General features: G+C 42.7%; 1 protein-coding gene across 2 annotated transcripts in view; it reads left to right on the top strand.

The window, feature by feature from the left end:
- Positions 1-1,079: 1,079 nt before the first annotated feature.
- Positions 1,080-19,081, top strand: part of RSBN1L (round spermatid basic protein 1 like) — a 47,067-nt gene continuing 29,065 nt past the window's right edge. For both annotated transcript variants that reach the window (XM_071423989.1, XM_071423990.1), the window contains exons 1-2: positions 1,080-1,709; positions 12,446-12,559. In XM_071423989.1, the coding sequence (XP_071280090.1) occupies positions 1,124-1,709; positions 12,446-12,559 (700 nt within the window). In that variant the 5' untranslated portion in view covers positions 1,080-1,123. The remainder of the gene's footprint in view (positions 1,710-12,445; positions 12,560-19,081) is intronic.

Here is a 19,081-nt window from a genome sequence, read left to right on the forward strand (position 1 = left end):
CTAGGAGCTAACTCTGAGCCTCATCAGTGGCAGCTGAAATGAAAATGCTTTGTGGAGCAAAAAAATCGAAACTTAAAACCTTGTTTGCCTGCTGATACATCGTTTACAGGACTTCTCAGAGCAATTTCATCTGGCTGCCATCTGCCAGGTTCGGTTTAATGTGGCAGCGACTCTGATCTCCCCTCGGCAACCAGGAGACCTGAGGTGTGACTGACCTGGGCAGGAGCCCGGCAATGCGAACACTCCAAAGAAATTCCATGCACTTCCACGACGCTTCCTACTGGCACCAGAACCTGGGGGAATTTCAGTCTGCTCCTGAACCGCGGCTCTGGCAGCTTTAGTGGCCAAAGGTACGAGGGGGGGAGGCTCCTGTTTGGGACACTGAGCTCAAACCCCTTGCCTGAGGCGCGGCAGTTAGTGATGCCCTGGTGACAGACGCCCGACCGTCCCAGCGGGCTGGCACCGGCACTCGCACAGCCGCCGGGCTCGGCAGCCTCTTCCTTCCTCCCCTCAGGCCCTCCGGAGCTCCCCAGCTTCACCTGAGTCCCTCCAAGCACGCAGGAGAGCGTGGACAACTCGGGTTCAGAGAGCACCGAACGAACAATCCCGGACAAGGCCGGACCATCCCGAGGGACAGGTTCATCGCCTCCCGGGATGTACATCCACCGGGAACGGCGCTAGTCCAGACCTTCCTTATTCCCGAACAAACGCCCTTCCCAGGAACAGCCCGCGGGCTGCGGGGCCGCGAGGATCCCATCAGCCGCTCCCAGAGCAGAGAAGCCTCAAACCTGAGGCGTAAACAAAACCCCCGGGCTGCGCCAGGGTCCGAACCTTCCTTACTCCCAAGCAAACGCCTTCCGCAGGCGCGCCACCGCTCCCTGCCTCAGTCCCTGCCTCAGTCCCCGCCGCGCTCCCCTCACGCCGCCCCCGCGCGCCCTGCGCACTCAGCCGAGCCACCGCCCCCAATCCCCTGAGAGCCCGCCCCCTCTCCCCGCCCTGCGATTGGCCGCTCTCGCTGTCTGTCCGGCACCATCCCGGCCCATTGGGCGAGGCCGTGGCACTGCCCCGCCCCCGGCGCTATCGGTTGGGGCGAACCGAGAGTAAATAGACGCCGGAGCCCAAGATGGCGGAGCCGCCCAGTCCGGGTCGTGGCGCGGCGCTCCCCGAGCAGGAGCTGCTCGGCGCCAGGACGGCCCCGGACGCGAAGGGTTCCCGCGGATCCCAGCCGGTCGCCAAGAAGGTGAAGGGAGCCGAGGAGCGGAGCCTGAAGGGCGCTAAGCGCGTCAACGGTGAAGGGGGCGGCGGTGGCGGGAGCGCCAAGCAGCCGCTGCCCGCGGTCGTGCCCAGCTACAGCGGCCCCGGGCCATGGGGCTTCGCCACGCTGCCCTCGGGCCCCTCGGCGGGCGCGGGGGGCTTTGCGTTCCCTTCCCCGCTGTCCCGGAAGCTGCTGCCGCCCGCGGTGCTGCTGCCGCCGTCCGCCTCCCCTTCCTCGTCCCACCCGCAGCACCAGCACCGCCACCACCGGCACCGCCTGGCGCTGGCGGCCGAGGCGGGAGGCGGCGGCAGCGCCAAGCCCAAGAGACCCAAGGAGAAGCGGGACAAGGAGAGGAGGAAGCACGGGGCGCTGCCCGTTGTGGCGGCGGCGGGAGATGGCGGCGGGGCCCTGAGCCGGGATGAGAACGGGGAGGTGAAGCTGCTGTTCCCGAAAGGTGAGCGGCGGGGCAGCGGGCGGCGGGAGGGGAGGGCTGGAAGGGACAGCGGGCGCGGGGGCCTGGCTGGAGCTGCCCGGCGGCAGCGGGAGGCGGCTGCGGCCCGGCCCGGGGGCTGCGGGCAGCGCCGGACCCCGTCACACGTCGCTGGCCCTGTGGGCTCGTGGGGAAGGCAGCGGCGGGCTCAGTCCGCCGTCAATCCTGTCAGAAAAGGGGGTGTGGAATTAGCGATGGCGTCAGCCAGAAGCTGCCAGAGGCCTTAGGTTTTCTTACCTATTAGGGAAATGAGGATGCCGAGTAATTTATTAGAAATATGCGAACAAAATTGAATTGGGGAAAAACCGAGAACGTGTTGCAAAGAATCGCCGCAATTTAAAAATTAAATCGTAAATGATCTCATTTCTTAGGCTGTTAATTTTTACAGGCTAAGTAATTGAGTATTAGTTAAAATGCAGTTAAAATTTAGATACTTAGACTTTTGAAATCTCATGTAGTTGCTGCTCCAGGCTTTCTTTATTTTTTGAAGATCACATCTCCCAAGGAATGCTCGAGGTCTTCAGGATAAGGGGAGGATTGCTGGGTTAGTTCATTAGTGGTGCTGGACAAAAATGGCCATAGGAGGTAGGACAAGATGTCAGGCAAGAGTCTTGCTTGGATTCCTGCGGTGATCCACAGTAAATCTTGGGAACTAAAAGACAATACATGAGTATACGATGACAGTACAAGAATACTTGCTTTTATTTCTAGTGTGGCCTTTCCCAGTCTCCAGTGACCTTAAACCAGATGTTGATGCTTTTACATTTACATTCCTCATTGAAATATGAGGAATTTGAAATGTACACTCCATTACCTAGTTTAATCGAGTTTCTTTTATTTTAAAGGAAAGATAAATTACAGCTGTTGTGTAAATTTAGGTTACTTTGATTGTGGCCTCTACCTGTAATTACAGGATCAGCCAAGCTTGTAGAGAAATATCAATATGTCTTTTTGTCTACTGATTAGGTTGTCTGGGCTACCTTACTTCATTTTTTCACTAATTTCCATGAGTATCTTAGTCTGTGATTGACTTACCTTTGAGAGTTTTTTTTTTAATTTACTTGGATCTTGATTGGTGGTGTCCAAGTGGGTTTTTAGTATGTAATTTCAGTGTTTTCAAGTGTTCCATTTTAGGGCTTTTCCCCCCTTTGTTCCTGTCCAAAAGGTGCCTGGGAAAAAGCATTTAGAAATGATGCTCATTACCTGTTTGATGTTGGTGAAATCATTTTGTCTTCAAGGATAGCTGCTAATAAACTCATCCAAATCCTTCTTGCAAAGCTGTGTAATTAATAACCATATTTCCTCTGATTGCTGTAGTGTCCTACCAGTGTTAAAGAGTCATGTTAGTAAACCTTGGAACCATATTGCAATAACAAGATGAAATATTCTTTCACATTGCTTAAAGAAATTGACACTGATAGTGGTAACTGAATAATTTATGTGATTTGTCTTTAAAGAGATTCTGCACTTGTATCTGGAAAAGATACTTTTCTCAGAGCTTATATATTCACAGGCACAAATTCTTTTTTTTTTTTTTTTTAGTTGCTGAGTGCTCAGAACAGATATTTTTACCTTACATTTATTACTTGAAAACTTATCTACATGCAACAAATAAATTTTCAAAGGCAAATGATACCTGTTTGGTATCTGAGTCTGCAGATTTCCATTTAGAGGAAATAGTTTCTAAACCTAAAATTTTGTGGCATATTTTCCTCTATAAAAGAAGAACTTTATTTTAATTAAACTATATATTTTTTCAGAGAAGGCTGAGAAAGTGAAGGATGCACTGACTCTTCTGCTGAGAGCTGCCAGCCTTTCAAAAGTGATTCAGTATTTGACTGTAGATTAAAGAACAGGTTTGTGCTGTTAATCCTGTGAATAATTTACTTTGCAGAGAGGAAAGGGAAGAATGCAGTTATGATGCAGGGAGAAAAGAATGGCTGGGGGGCAGGCACATAGAATCCTAAGTACAGAGGAAAGCTTAGAATGACATTAAGGTGGGTGGATGGAATAGTCAGGACTTGTGCATTGGGAGTGCTGAAGCTACAGACTGGAAAAAGATACCAGAGGGACTGTGGCTGCAGCATATAATGAGTGAATGTGGAATGAATTTGAAATACTGACAGGAAAAGAAAATAGCAGGCAGAAGCAGTGTGGAGGTGATTCTGGTCTTGTTTTGGGGTTTATACTTAAGATTATACTTAGGTGCTGTACAAAAGGCCAGGAAGGTAGGATAGAAGGAGAATGAAATTTTTAGGCAGCCTACAGGGTGGAATTGAATAGCGTGGGTAAATTTAGATGATTTTGGGTAATTATGGAAAACTGAAAGGCATGCACATACAGGATATATGAGAGGCAGGGAATAAAATAGAAATAGGAATAAAATATTCTCCTTCAGGTGTGGCGAGCTGAGTTTGTAGAGCTGTCATCAGTGCATTTTAAAAATCGGCCTCATGCAGGCAAGTGCAGTCTCCTGTTCCTGGAGTCTGCAGTTAGGCAGCCTTTCTGCTTGTGGTGCAGTGGAGAAGGAGCAGCAACGTGGAGTTGATGGTATTGATTGTTTTTCTCTGCTAGCATTCATAACTGATACACATGCCAGTGTTGCACCTGCCAGCAGGAAAGCTGTGCCGATGGAGAGACTAGAGGTATAGAGGCAGGAATACTAAGAGATAAGCAAGTGAAATGGGTGAGAGTTCTTGGTTGGGTGAGAGTTCTTGGTTGTTTTGAGGCTCTGAAAATGGAGAAGGTCCATCCTCCTGTTTGCAGCCATAAATGGAGATGTGTTGCAGGTGGGTACATGGGATGGAGTGGAATTCCCAGTCATTCCAGTACCTATAAATGAGGAGGAGTTGTGTTTCTGGTCAGTGAGCTGTGTGCTCTGCTGCATGGAGCTTTCTGTGTGTGAGGAGAAGAAGCTTTACCCTTGTCAGAGAGACTGAGGGCCTGCACAGATTTCAGTATAGAGAAAAGGAGAAGCAAAGCTAGAGGAATCAGGAGGAGAATGGCAAAATTTGTCTCATGAGACTCTTTGGACTGTGGTATAGACAAAGTAATACAGAGAATGAGGGTGTGCAGTGATGTGGAGTGAATGAATGTGGGATCTGGCCTTGATTTCTCAAGCAACTGCGTTTGCAATTGCAATAGTAGCAATTGCATTTTCCTAATTTTAGTTTAATTATGGTAATGATGATAGGGGTATTGACACTGAGGAGTAAATTGGGAGGTTTTTCACCTTGCATTCAGAAAAGCTGATGATAGGAGCTGTTGTGTCCTTCACTTGCAGTAGTGAGTGCGAGGTAAGGGGGCCTAGTTCTGAGGCACCCTAATTTTCTAAGTGATAGGAAGATGTTAAGCTTGGTAGTAGCCAAGGTGGATGATGTGTTTAAAGCTTTTCAAAAATTTTTATATTTTCTTCAAGTCTTTGTTTAAAGACTTCTTTGGTCTTTTAATTAATTGCAAAGAGCTTTTAAGTTGCAGACTCATAAGCAGGCCTTACAGCTTGTGATTCCATTAAATGAATGGAGTTCAGTGACCCCTTCAGAGATGATCTAGCATGCAGAGAGCCTGAAAGAGCCTTTTGCTGGATGCATGATTTATTCTGCAGATAACAAGGTTTAGGCTGTTTAAAATAAGCTTAAATTTCACTTGTCACGAACATGCTGATAGTGGAACTAAAGTTGTGCAATGTTTTTGTTTTTAAAGCACAGTGTCAGTCTGACAGAAGTGATTGCTGTTCATGCTATGACTCTGCTGATTCAGTTAGTCATTTAACTGGTACTCTGCTCTAGCAGTTCATAGTTGACATTGTTTTCATAACAGTGCAAAGCTCAGCTCAGCCACTCCCCTCTTCATTAGACAATGCCTGTCCAAATCTTTGGTTTTGGTCCCTGTACTTGCTGTAAGGTGTAATGCAGTTGCATGATCCATCTTTTCTGCTTTTCTTGCTGTTTCTGTGTATAATTTCTCTCTCCCTTTTTTCTTTTCTTCAGTGATCCATTTGTAAGATTGCCTCAGTGTGCAGGCAGTTGCAAAATGAGATTGATGCCTTTTGACTTGCAGATGGGGATTCCCTGTATGAGCAGGAAAGCTGAATATGGCACTGTAGCTCTTGTTTTTAGTATTAGTCTATTTTTTTTTAACTCTCCCTCCTTTGCCCCCCCCCCCCCTTCCCACCCCCCTTGTTTCTCCTGCTATCTTTGAAGGATAGATAAGATTAGATGTCAGATGAACATTTAGCAGTGATTCTTCTGGTAACAGTAACCCTTCTGGGATTTTAGCTTTCAAGAAGTTACACTTTTCAGTCTTAATAATTTTGGTCTGCATCCAGTGGGATGCTCATTTCATAGTCTCTGTTACCAAAGTAGGCTGAAGAAAATTTTGGATCTTCTTTTTCCCTTCTTTAGAACTGGGGCCATGCATCTTGCTTCTAAGGTTGTCTTTTATTTTTTCTTCTGCTAAACATTTCCTCCTTCTGTTAACTACTAATTCCCTTTTTTTCTTTTTCCTTGGACTGTGTGGCTTGACTCACTTTCCCCTCCTTTCTGTTGAATTTTTTAAATACAGCAGTCATTTTCATGCTTATGAGGCCTCTTGACCTCTCTCATCTGAATTCTTCAATATATTTCTATTTAGATACCCTACTGTAAGCAGCAATGTCTAGAAAGTGTTTAGGGTTTTAAGTATGGTATTCAGGAGGAAGAGGCACTTCTCAAATTTCTGTTTCTGTCTGAGATTTACATGCAGGTTTCAGAGCTGGTAGTGACATTAATATGCAATGTTGGGATAAATTTGGAGCAGCGCATCTTTTTCTTGAGGGACCCTGCCACCTTTTTTGATAAGATAACTTGATGCTTGCCAGGCAGAACAAAATCTTTCTAAGCTGGAGAATCATGCCCTTCCTGTAACCCAGAATCCAGCTTTGTGTGTAATTTACACAGCAAAAACTTACTCTGGTTTTAGACTACCAAACAATTTTCCATAGTTGACACACAGGATCAGGAGGCTGAATCATTTGATCTGAAACCTCTTGAAGAGACCTTGTTTGCAGCTCTCACTTTCTCTGTTACTGATTTCAACTCCCCAGTGCTGGAGCTTAAACTCAGTTCTGCGTGTAGAAGGTCTCCTTAGAAGTGAGAAGCTTAAAGGAACTGGGAACTGTAAAGGTCATATTTCAGTTTTTTGGAAGTGTTTTAATTCTGAAAGGGATCTGTCCTCCTTTTCATTCGTTGAAGAGCTTGAGGAAATATTCTTGCCTGATAATGGGATTTCTTTAGTCATATCTTGGATTTTAAACTTAAATTACTGAAAGGAGTGTCAGCCATATGTTCCTGGTTGCTGGGATGTGAAACCTGTCCCTTTTTTGATGGTTTGTATTTTATCTTGAACATACTGTGTGGGTTTTTCCATGTTCATTAAGCTGGGAAACCTGCTCTGCAGTGTATATTGTAGGATTTAATAAGTGCAGGTGTCAAGCTGTTAACATGGTGATGTTAAATGTACTTCATGTACCTGCATAACCAGTTAAACATGGCTTCTTGAGGTTTTATTTTTATGGATGTTTGTTCAAAGTGAAGAGAGTGCTGATGGAAGGGATGGTAGCTGACATTCTTGTATGCCTCTCCTCATTTCCCCTTCCTTCCAGTTACACTGCTGGTGGTGTTATCCATATTGATGGTGTCCCTTAGCAGTAGTCTGTAAATATTTTGCCTCATGTGCAGTGACAGCCCTTAAATCAAACAGAGGAGAGAGAGGCAGAATACTTTGAACATAATCTATGACTGACTACTAATGTGAGTTACCATCTGGAAAATGATGCAGAGCAGCTGCAGCTTTTGGCATCTGCCAGGGCTGTACAGCTCTCCTCTTTTAGTGCTGAAATGGACTTGCTTGTTTGAGCTCCTGCATGGACTTCAAGGTGCAAATTTCCCAAGTGACAGCCACCACTTTGCACATAAGATCCACTCAAGAGCACTTCCCACTTGGTACTCACTCTCTATGCTCTTTTTACCTTTTTGTCTGTAGAAAGCTTGCAGTAGAGGCAAAGATAGGATTAGATTTCTGAAACCAGGTGTGATCTGTGAATTTATGTTCCTGTATTTACTGCTTAGGAAATCGTGGCAGTCATTATGAGAAGAATGACTACTATGAGTATCTCTTGAGTTGGGAAACCAAGAACTTTTACTGTACCCTTTAGTTGTAAATGGCTATTTAATGTATAAATACAGTGTATATCCATTTATTTTTTTATGTACTTAACCTAACATCCAGAAAAAGTAGCTTTGGAATTTGAGGAGGAAGTATGCATATAATTCCTAATTAGTTCAGTTCATTGGGTAGAATTGTTTTAAAGTGAAGATATTTTTCAAATGCCCTTTAGAAAGGTGAGATGGCACACACCATAACTGTCTTCCTGTCTATTTTTAGCACTTCTTTTATTTTAATGTACTGCTGTTGCAGCATTTCTTTTGGGTGTGGGTGTACAGCTTTTGTAACATGCAAAGCAAAGAATATAGACTTTATGGTGACACTCCTTACTGTAAATTTGAACAAGACATGTAGAAATCTCTTAATTCCTTAGGTGTTGTATTTTTTCTAAACAGAGATACTTATTCCTACTAAGCCCTGTATTTTAAAAAGTATACACTGGTTTATTTAGTAGAATTGGGTTGGGTTTGCATGGCAGGGTACCAGGGGAGATACAGGGGTGGCTTCTGTGAGAAGCTGCCAGTGATGGTGGTAGCATCTCTGGGATTATGTATTTTAAGAGGGGGAAAAATTTACTGCACAGGACCAATTGCAGCTGGAGAGAGGTCAGTGCAGAAGGAGAGGCAGGAGATGCTCCGGGTGCCCTGGGGCAGCTCCTGGTGAGGCAGCTGTGCCCCTGCAGCCCAGGGATGTCCCTGGGGGAGCAGAGATCCACCTGCAACCCTTGGGGGACTCCAGCCTGCAGCAGGTGGGTGTCCAAGGGAGGCTGTGACCCCATGGAAGCCTTTGCTGGAGCAGGCTCCTGGCAGGACCTGTGGAAAGAGGAGCCCTTTGCTGGAGCAGGCTCCTGGCAGGCCCTGTGAGCCCTTTGCTGGAGCAGGCTCCTGGCAGGCCCTGTGAGCCCTTTGCTGGAGCAGGCTCCTGGCAGGCCCTGTGAGCCCTTTGCTGGAGCAGGCTCCTGGCAGGCCCTGTGAGCCCTTTGCTGGAGCAGGCTCCTGGCAGGCCCTGTGAGCCCTTTGCTGGAGCAGGCTCCTGGCAGGCCCTGTGAGCCCTTTGCTGGAGCAGGCTCCTGGCAGGCCCTGTGAGCCCTTTGCTGGAGCAGGCTCCTGGCAGGCCCTGTGAGCCCTTTGCTGGAGCAGGCTCCTGGCAGGCCCTGTGAGCCCTTTGCTGGAGCAGGCTCCTGGCAGGACCTGTGAGGCCATGGGGGCACCACGCTGGAGCAGGCCGTGCCCGAGGGGCTGTGCCACATGCAAAAGCCCCACACTGCAGCAGTTTGTGGAGAGCTGAGCCTGTTGGCAGGACTCACACTGGAGAAATAGGTGGGACAAGTGTAATGAAAAGATAGATTTCTTTCTTTTTTGCCCTGGGACACAAATTACTTCAGATGATTGGCTTTTAGTTTTAGTGTCTTTGGAGGTATGTGAAGGCCTTCCCTCCTGTGTGTTTGGGCTATGTTATTTCTGTGGAGGTTCATTTCATCCACAGCAGCTCACAAAGCTTTTTTTGTTTTTCTTTTTTATTTGTTAGGAGTAGTCTTGGTGGAAGCTAACTGCAGAATATTCTGTGGACATGGAGAGCTTATGATAAACATCTTCCTACCTTTTACTACTTTGTGATCTTGTTGCCCTGGAAGTGAAATGGAGACCAGTAGTAGCTTCTACTGGTAAATTTCAAAAAAGCTGTACGAGAGCATTCCAGGTTTTCATAACTCCAACAGAACAAGATTTTCTTGTTTTCCCTTACCAGTGTCACTCACTGCTTGTTTATTCTGTGATATGTAGGTTGTAAATTGTGTAATATTGGGGGTATTCATTTTAAAGCAGGAATTTTACGAAGAATGTTCATGTTTCTGGATGTCCCTGAGGAGAACAATCTGCAGACTTTTGTTTGAGAGTTGTGTTTGAATTCTGCAAGCCAGACTAGAAAATACTTACTAATACTCAGAAACTTAAGACAGTTCAACTGAGAATTAAGTTCAAGTGTTAATCCATGGAATAAATAACTCTTATTTTGACAGTTTTTTTTAATGTACAAAGTTTGTTTGTTTTTTTTAAATTTCATATTTATGGTTTTTTTTTAAGATGAACTACTGGCTATTGTTAAGCTATTCTGTGAGCTTTGAAGGAGGAAATCAGAAAAATCTGTACATTTAAATTGAGCTTCTCAACTGTTTTTTACTTGCATCAGGCTCTAGACTGCTTTGGTTACAATACTGTGATTTCTAGAAGGGAAAGTTTGGTCCAAATTTCCCTCAGCTGCGTTTACATTGTATTTGCAATCTCTTATGGTAGGATTTACTTGTGGCTGTTGCTGGGGGATGTTACAGAACACATTCATTGTTTCTTTTGTTGGGAAAGTTTCACCATTGACTCTAATTGCTTTGTAGATGTGAAAATAAACTAGAGGCTCTTTAAAAGGTTCTCTGTCTTTATGTGTTGCTTCTGACAAAACTGGGAGATTCATTGGCCTCGTTTTCATGAGCTGGCAGTAAAGGGTTCTTTTCAGTCTTTTGTCCTCTTTCAGCAAGACTCAACATCTGTATATGCTCTTCAATCTTGCTTTGATTTGTAAGTGATAGCAGAAGTCAAGTGTGCCTCTTAACCATACAAAAATGTTGAGATAAAATCTAGGTCTTCCCATGATAATTGTAGTTCTGGCTGAGTTGATCATTCAGCCAAGGTTATAAATCAAGCCTGGTGTTACTGCCTGCTAGCTGAGTGTCTGCTTTTGGAGTGTTACATTAACTCCTGTTGTACAATTTACCCAACTTCATACTCAAGTTGCAGGGGATTTACAAATCAGAGATTCTTTTTTGGGGAGAAACAGGTTGGAGAGGAAGATTTATGTCAGTTTAACCTATTCCTAGAAAGGTTTGTGTTGCTTAGGAAAGCTTGTTTGGTTTCCATGGTCTGCTATACACATAAATTTGCTTTGTCATCCATCCCTTCCCACAGAGGTGCTAGGAGGAGGCTGTTCTTGGACATGGCTGTTTCAATCACTTAGAACTAAAACATCCTCTAAGTGCAGCTACCTTATTATATTTGTGCCAGTATAGTTTCTGTTCTCTCCCTGCTGCTTGTGATCTGTGGAGAGGCAAGAGGCATATCTCAATTGCCATCTATTTTGGTTTTTATTTGACTTATTTTCTTATGACTCTCCCTAAAATGCATCCTTTGCTTCACTCTTAGAACTGTGAGGGTTTAAGTTCTGTACCCTCGTTAGAATACTCCTCAGAGGAAAGATATGAATGCTGTGGAATCACTGTTAGAGCATTCATTTAGGTGGATTACTGTCAGCTCTTTGCACCTTTATCAACATGCTTCCTGAGTAGTTTGGTTAGGGTCACTCTACATTGCCTTCTAGAATTGAGGGCTTTCTTTGGCTTAGTTCTGAAATATTTCTCATTTGTTAGTAGTGAACATACTCACTACTTCTAATTTTATGTGAATGCTTAAGGAAGAGTAATTGGATTTCTTTGCTTCCACTTGGGGTTTATAATGCAAGTACCATGAATAAAACATCAGGGCTGTCTCTCAGCTGTATTACTGAAGCATAACATTATGTAGAAGCTTGAAATCAGATTTCCTCTTTCCCTGTGGAGGTTAAAAAGCCCAGTGAACTCTTTGAGCAGGTACTGGCTTCAGGCCAGGCAGTAAGGCGTGAAGTGCTGGCTGCACTGCATATAAGCCTAGTAAAATCTGACTTCTTTAGTGCTTGGCCTCGTAAGTGAATCTCAACTTGGCTTGCAAAGATGACTGCTTGAAACTGAATTCCTCTAGGTCTAGTATTTTACATACAGAAAGCATGCCTAAAGGCTCTGCTTTTCTGTGTCAGGGGTTTGGAGTGACTTGACAAGAAAGTAAATGAAAAATGAGACTGCTCAGTTAAGATGTTCTGATTGTAGGGAAGCAGGGGAAGCACCAGCGAATTAAATTTGCTGTGTGAATACAGCATGTCTCATATTTTTATTAATTATATCTGACTGCTATTGATGCATTAACCTGTGAATGTAATATAAAAGACTTTTCATTTGACAGATTAAACCATCTTTCCCAGGTATTTGCAAAAGCATTTAAGTTCAGAGTATGTATAGATAGTTAGGAGGTTTTCAGTGGAGATGTGCACCCAAGAAAATGCTAACTGTATTCTTTTTTTCCTCAATTCTTATGCATGCAATTCCATTTTCAACAAATGAGCTGACTGCAGATGCAAAATAAGAGCAGAAGGTATAGGAGTAAGCAAAAATTACTGTACAGTTAGCTTGCTGGGCTGTTGCATACAGCCACAACATAACAAACAAAACTTTTCTGAGGTAAAGAAGCTTATGTTGGATTATGCAACAGATAAATATTAGCTTTTCATATTGTAAGTACTGGGATTTCCTTGTAACTCCTCCTCTATATCCTCTTAATAGAGCTTGCATAAGAGTAATAGGAAACATGTATGTTACAATTACTTTTCTGTTCTTGCTTAATTGTGAAATATTTGCATTTCAGGTCAAATCAAAGACAAAGTTAAAGAAAGGGAGAAGAAGCAAAAAGAAAAGAAGAAGCACAAACTAATGAATGAAATCAAGAAAGAAAATGGAGAGATCAAATTACTGCAGAAAGGTAGGTTCAAACTACGTTGTGATTTTTCATTCTAGTGCCAGAGGTATTTGTGATTGGATGCTATGTTTTAATACTATGTTTTTCATTTCACTTATGCCATTTTTCCTGTTTAGTTGGTACAAAAGTTGTGAATTAAAACCTGATATAGATGTTAATTTTTTTTGTCAACTGTGCTAGGTACTGGAAATTAAAGGTAAAACTATCATCACAGTGTTGTATATACAATAGTAGTAATAGGAAAGACCAGTACTTCAAGGAACAATATTAGTGATTCTTCAGTAACTGCTGACAAGATGTAGGTTATCATTTTATATCTTGTGGAAAGGTGAATGCATGTTACATTTTCTAACATTAATTGTACAAGACTGAGTAATTAAGGGGCTATAATTCAGGAGCTTTGTCAAATACTGGGCAATTCTATGCAACATGCAGTCTTAATTTTGGCTAATTTCTTTAACTTTGTTTTCTGTAATGAAAGGTAGTTAAGGTTACAATGTACATCCATTGAATCTTAGAACTCTACAGTAGTTGAGGTTGAAAGGGATCTAGTCCAGCTGCTCCAAGTATGATCAACTAGAGCAGGTTGCCCAGGATTGTCAGACTTCTTATCTCCAAGGGTGGAGGTAACAGTCTCACTGGACAATTACATTCAGATTATATATACAGAATTTTTTTAAATAATGATGATGATAAGAGACTGGAACAGTCTCTTATAAGAGACTGGAACAGGTTCCCCAGGGAGGTCACAGATATTCTATCCCTGGCAGTGTTCAAGGTCAGGTCAAGAATTGGGCTCTGAGCAACCAGATCTGATTGTGAAGATGTTCCTGCTTGTTGCAGCAGGTTAGACTAGATGGTCTTGAAAGGTCCATTCCAGCACAAGCTGAGTGTCTGTTGTATGGTCTGTGAAGAAAGGCAGAGACTGCTGGGAGTGATAGCCTGGAGAAGAGGAGGCTCAAGGGGGATCTTACCAGTGTGTGGAAAAACCTGATGCAAGGGAATAAAGAAAGTCATCAACCTGTGCTTCACGGGTTTATTTCTTCCAGGTGCAGGGTTTTACCCACCCCTCTGTTTACTTCATGAGTCCCCCAAGTTTTCTACATTTCTCAAGGTCCCTCTCACTGCCAGGGCAGCTCTGTGGTGCATCAACTCCTTCTCCCAGTTATGGATCAGCTGCAGCTTGCTGAGGGTGTGCTCTGTCCCATGATGCATTAATGGAGAGGCTGAACAATACCAACATGATATATTAAGGTCTGGATTACTCCAGCAGTGACTGTTTCCAGCTGGAATTTGTGCTGCTGCTCACAACCCTTTGAGCACAGCAGTTGAGCCAGTACTTGAACCACCTTACTCTTCACTTAGTTCATGCTGCATCAGATTTTCTGTGAGGGTGTTGCTTATTTGAGTAGACAAATGCTTTTTTAATCTGTTATTTTCCAGTCTCTGCTTTTGAAGTTAGGAACAAATTCCTGATATGTTTTTCTGTTACTTTGTATACTGTAGGATTTAATTTACAAACCAGAAAGTGAAACGCTCAAATTAAATATTGACCTTCAGGAGAGGTCAGAGGCTCAGAGCCCTTTAATTACTACATCATGTATTATACTCTACACACAAGTAACTGTATTAACAACAATGACAGCTTAAAACCTGTGTTGATCAGATCTCAAAGTACTGCTTTGAATTTGAGGATTGTGTAAGCTGGTGACTTCCTGTGCAAAGGGCAGGTGTGACTTGTCTTTGCTGAGCATGTGGAAGGAAGTTGGTGGTTGAGATACAGGACAACACATAACTGCCATAACAGGCTTAGTTTGAGTAGCAGCCTTTTTTTACACTGGGTCCTGTTTCTGTTGCCATTCAGCAGATGAGGTGCAATCTGCAAAGACAGCAAGCTGTCTTGCACCAATCAATAGATGATAACCTAATGGGGCTGTTGAGCCTAAAATAGTGCTTTATTTTCAGGTTAATGTTCAAGTACATATACTCAGGGACTCTGTTAAGACTTCTTTTGAGAAGCAGGATAGCTTATTTTCACAGCAAACAGTGCTACAAGTGCATTAGATGCTTTACCCCTATTTTATTTGACTTTTTATCACTCAAGCATATTTTATATTTTTTTTAAGGTGTTGGCTGTTAAGTGTTTTGTAGAGGATGTGTTTGGTTTGCCAGTATCCTGCAAAATTGACTCCTATTTCAGGGAAAGAAGGGAGTGAGTCAGGAGAGCAGGCAGTTATTTAGAGCAGACAGATCATCTCCACAGGGTTTGTATCCTGTTCAGAACAGCAGCTTGGTGTCTTCTGTGGGCCTCCAAATCTGACTGAATGTGCTTGTATGTGCTGTGAGGTTTGTATGACATTTCCTGAGCTGTCCTGCTGATCTAACTTTACATCCTGGGCAAGAGAGCAGAGGCAGAAGTGCTTTATGATGCAGCTTCTTGTATATACCAGTGGTCAGTGTCTCTGTGACCTTTTCAATTACTAACTCTTTATTTAAGAGTGTCTTCTTCCTGTGTAACACAAGTTAAACTTCAAGCCCTATTGTTTTGAGCTCAGGATTTACTGTGTGGGCTTTGAAACGAGTCTGCTTTCCATTTCTTCAGGCTTTTGCTTTTGTGGTTGTTTTTTCTATTTTTAGTGTGTGTGTGTTTAGAGACCAAGAGTACAGTGCCTAAAGACAGCTTATTTCCTTCTTCTAGGTATTATATCTATATCTTGTTGTAAAATACTGCTCTGACCATCTGTTTGTGACTGCCTTTGGCTGGGGGGGGTGGAGGTAACAGCCTACGTGACTTCAGACAGCTCCACTGGCTGTGCAAGGTCAGAGGTGACGAGTTCTAGAAGAGGTCAGTACTGAGGGACTGATGCCTTTTGAGGGAGAGCTGGTGCATAAGCCTAATTTTGGTGCTCTAAGCTGAATGTGGCAGAGTTTATTTATACTTGGAGGCTCTGGGTTGTGAGCTGTTCATCTGCCTAAACTTGGGTTGGCGTTTTGTTGAAAGCAGTGATAAAACTTGCCCATGTTGGAGGAGGGAGATTCTTAAAAAGGGTTTCTCTACTGTGCTTGAGGCTGCTAAAGGAAATGAGGCTCTTTCAGAGAGCCTGATGGCTTTTTTTATAAACCTGGAATGAAAAGGTTTTTTTTGTCATCCTTTTGCACTTAAAAGATGTATTCTCTGTAGATAAGGCTGTAGAATTGCCTCAGTGTCTCTGTCTGCTGTGTGGAAGGAAGAGCTCAGTTTTCAGACAAAAGCTACTTGGCACATGCATATTGTTAAAAATTCAGAAACTCTAAGTGATTTAAATTTACTTTTAAGAAGAATCTGCATTGTAAAGAGCTACTGTCTAGATATTGAGCATTTAATGCAAAATATTTGCACCAGTGTGATGTGACAAAGTTACTGGAGGTTCTGCAAAAAGGAGGATGATTAATAGGCTTATTTGTAAACAGTCCCATTTCTGTTTTTCATTTTAGAAAAAAATCAGTCTTGTTTTCCTGATTATTTATATCTGAGCACAGAAACTGCTAAAATTGCAGTAGGAGAAATTCTTAGTATGTGTTTCTGCAAGATTAAATGCCTTGCTTTATTGAATGCCAAAATTCAGGAAAGAACAGAAAATGAACATTTTATTTGCTGGTAAGAACATACGTAAATCCAAATTGTTTTCTAAAGACTTAAAATTATTCTTCTGGAAGAAATGACATTTAATTGTACATTTTTATGACCCTTTAAAATTTTTTATAGATGGGTTTTTTACATGAGTAATTATAAAATCAGTATATTGAACATGAGACATGAGTCTTCATGTATCTTTAGGGGAAATATTCAAGTATTTGTATGCAGTGCACTTTAGTTGAGGGAATGAGTAAGACTGAGGTAAGAGTGCAGGGCACACAGTCCACCACACTGATTTGTCTTATACTGAGTTTGCTTCACAGTCCTTATGCACCAACTTACCAACTTTTACCAATAAAATATATGACTAGAGGGTAAAACACAAGATGTCAAATGAGATGGAGCAAGTGGTGACTGGAGGGAGAGCTGTGCTGGAAAGCTTTCTGCTGGAGCTGGGGATCTGGAGGTTGAAGCAAAGACCTCTGGTACATCGAAATGAAAATGTTAAATTTTGGTGGCTAGGCTCTCCTAAAGTAAGGAAGTGAAAACCAATTTAAATTACTGGCTGCTGTTAGAAATGTTTGTGCCTTCCTGCCACTTAGCTGTCAGCTAGAAAACTGTGGGAAATAAAGAGTTAAGTGTTACTAATTTTTGGCTTTTGTTTTGACATGTCTTAAGTCCCCCTCTAATAATTCTGGCTGTGACCTTGAAGTTGAGAAACACCTGCTCTGGTTGAAACAACTGAATAAAGTATTTGACTTCATGGTCTCTCCTTATTTAAAATTTCAGATCAAATGATCAAGCACAACAAACGGACAAAACACAACATAAAATAAATTTCAGGTAATGTCTGACTTCTTGCAAAAACTTACATTTGGAAGGTGTCTGTAATTAGACAGATAAACCAGATATTAGGCTGTCTAGCATCAGTTTTAATTACAAGTATGTGTCATCTTGTAATAACAGAGCATTGGCTTATTTGCAGAAAATTTGAACAGTTTTGAATGTCAATCCTTAGTGTAGTAAGTCCCATGTCACTAACAGTGACAGGTATATTATGGCACCATAAAAAATAAGGCGTGCTGAGTTAACTTGAAAGATCTACCAGTCCTATAGATGTGTGCATGTGAGAATTATTTTTCTATTTATGGTATGTAAGGTTTGGTGCCTAGAAGATGGCTAAAAGTTACTTAGCATTAGTTCTGATACTGCTGAGTGTGTGCATGAATGAACAGAATGAACATAACTTCCATTCTTCTGATTTCTTAATTGATACAGTGCAAATTTTGTAGCTCTATCCTTGTGCAGATACTGCTAAGCCAAATAAGAGCAGAAGCTATTCTTTGCTTTTTTTATAGTCCAGTAAAGTGTGAACTCAGTCTACTTTTTAACAACAGGTCAGAGGGGAAAGTTCCTGTAAATGTGAATGCTGAGAGTTTTTCACCCCCTGTCCCTGTTATTTCTCATTCTTGGGGTCCTAGGGCAGTGAGTTACATTCAATGAAATGTTTTCAATACGACTGAAAATTGTTAACTTCTGTCTTGTGTTTCCAAACCATGTGGTGGAAAAAGCTTTGTGTTTATAGGTTCAGTGCCTGTTGTGTCTAAATGGATCTCAGGACACATAGAGACAAACATGCCACATCTCAAAATGTGTGAAATATGATTCCAAGAGTCGTATGTATATGTACCTATGTACACTCCTGTAGTGTGTGTGCTGGTGAAGACGCTCTGAAACACCTGTCTTGAAAGTTTTGGGTTGCCAGTGTGTGCCTCAGCAGTGAGAGGTGAATCCAGTTAGCTTGCATCAAGTACTGCACTGCTGTTCCCAAATCTGACTTAAAACAAAGTAGGTTGGATATCTCACCCTTGTGTTGGGATCTTTAAATAAACTTTTGGATTGCTTATTTATGTTTTCATGAAGTTCTTCCTGTCTGGAGCAGCTTGATTACTGCCCTAGAGAGATGTGGAAAGCTGCTTTTCTTTTTTGGTGTCCATTAGTGAAGTGTCAAAGCAGTGTTATTGGTTTTGGAAGAGGCAGCTCATTTTACTTTAAAGTACTTTGATATATGCAGCAGAGAAGTGACTGAGTGTGTTTCTGCTCCTCTCTACAGCTAATACAGAAGACAAAAAAGAAGAAATTATTTATTGAACATTGCTGATAGCAATTCCAGTATTCCAGCAAGCTAACTCTTTTTGCTCTTAACTATTTGCAGCTTCTGAGCAGCTTTAAACATCTACTTCAGAGTGGATCTTTGAAATTCATCAGAGCAGAAGCCTTAGGCTAGAAATGTGCTTCCTTCTCTATCTGTCACATTCTATTCAAGCTTTACTGAGAAGTACTATTTACTTCTAGAAATCAGTTTTTCATTTTGTATTTGTATTCCTCAGGAGAACTGTCTGTACACTAGAATAGTTGAACATAAATATTCTAAATCTGGGTAATGCAGGTGTCAAAGCAGTGTGGAGACCAAGCACCACCCACACTCATTGTAAGAGGATGGATGGAGGAAATTGTAGTCTGACCTGTATTACAGATAAATGAACTAAAATGCTACCTTTAAAAGGTAAATTTTATAATTCTTTGTTAAATTTAAAAGTTCCAAGTGTTCAGGTTACAAAAATTTCTATTAAGGTTTCCTAGGAAACTGATCCTTCTCATAAATGTGCTGTTGGGTGAGGTGGTGGGACTTTTTTAACCTGTAAAAATTCAGCTTTGTTCAGTGCTGGCGTGGATGGAGAAGGTGTAGCTGAGCAGACAGGGTGGTTTGCTGCCCTGAGGAGGAGAACCCTGCTGGTACCCCCTGTGTCCTTCTCTCAGTGGCCTGAGTGCTTTAGTTGCTGTCTGACCAGAGCCAGTTCACTGATGCAGCAGCAGAGTGAGCAGCGTTCTGCTGAGCCATTGAGTTG

The sequence above is a fragment of the Agelaius tricolor genome, unplaced genomic scaffold, assembly GCF_023055355.1.
Source record: "Agelaius tricolor isolate 1412-34295 unplaced genomic scaffold, bAgeTri1.0.p SCAF_3, whole genome shotgun sequence".
Taxonomy (NCBI): Eukaryota; Metazoa; Chordata; class Aves; order Passeriformes; family Icteridae; genus Agelaius; species Agelaius tricolor.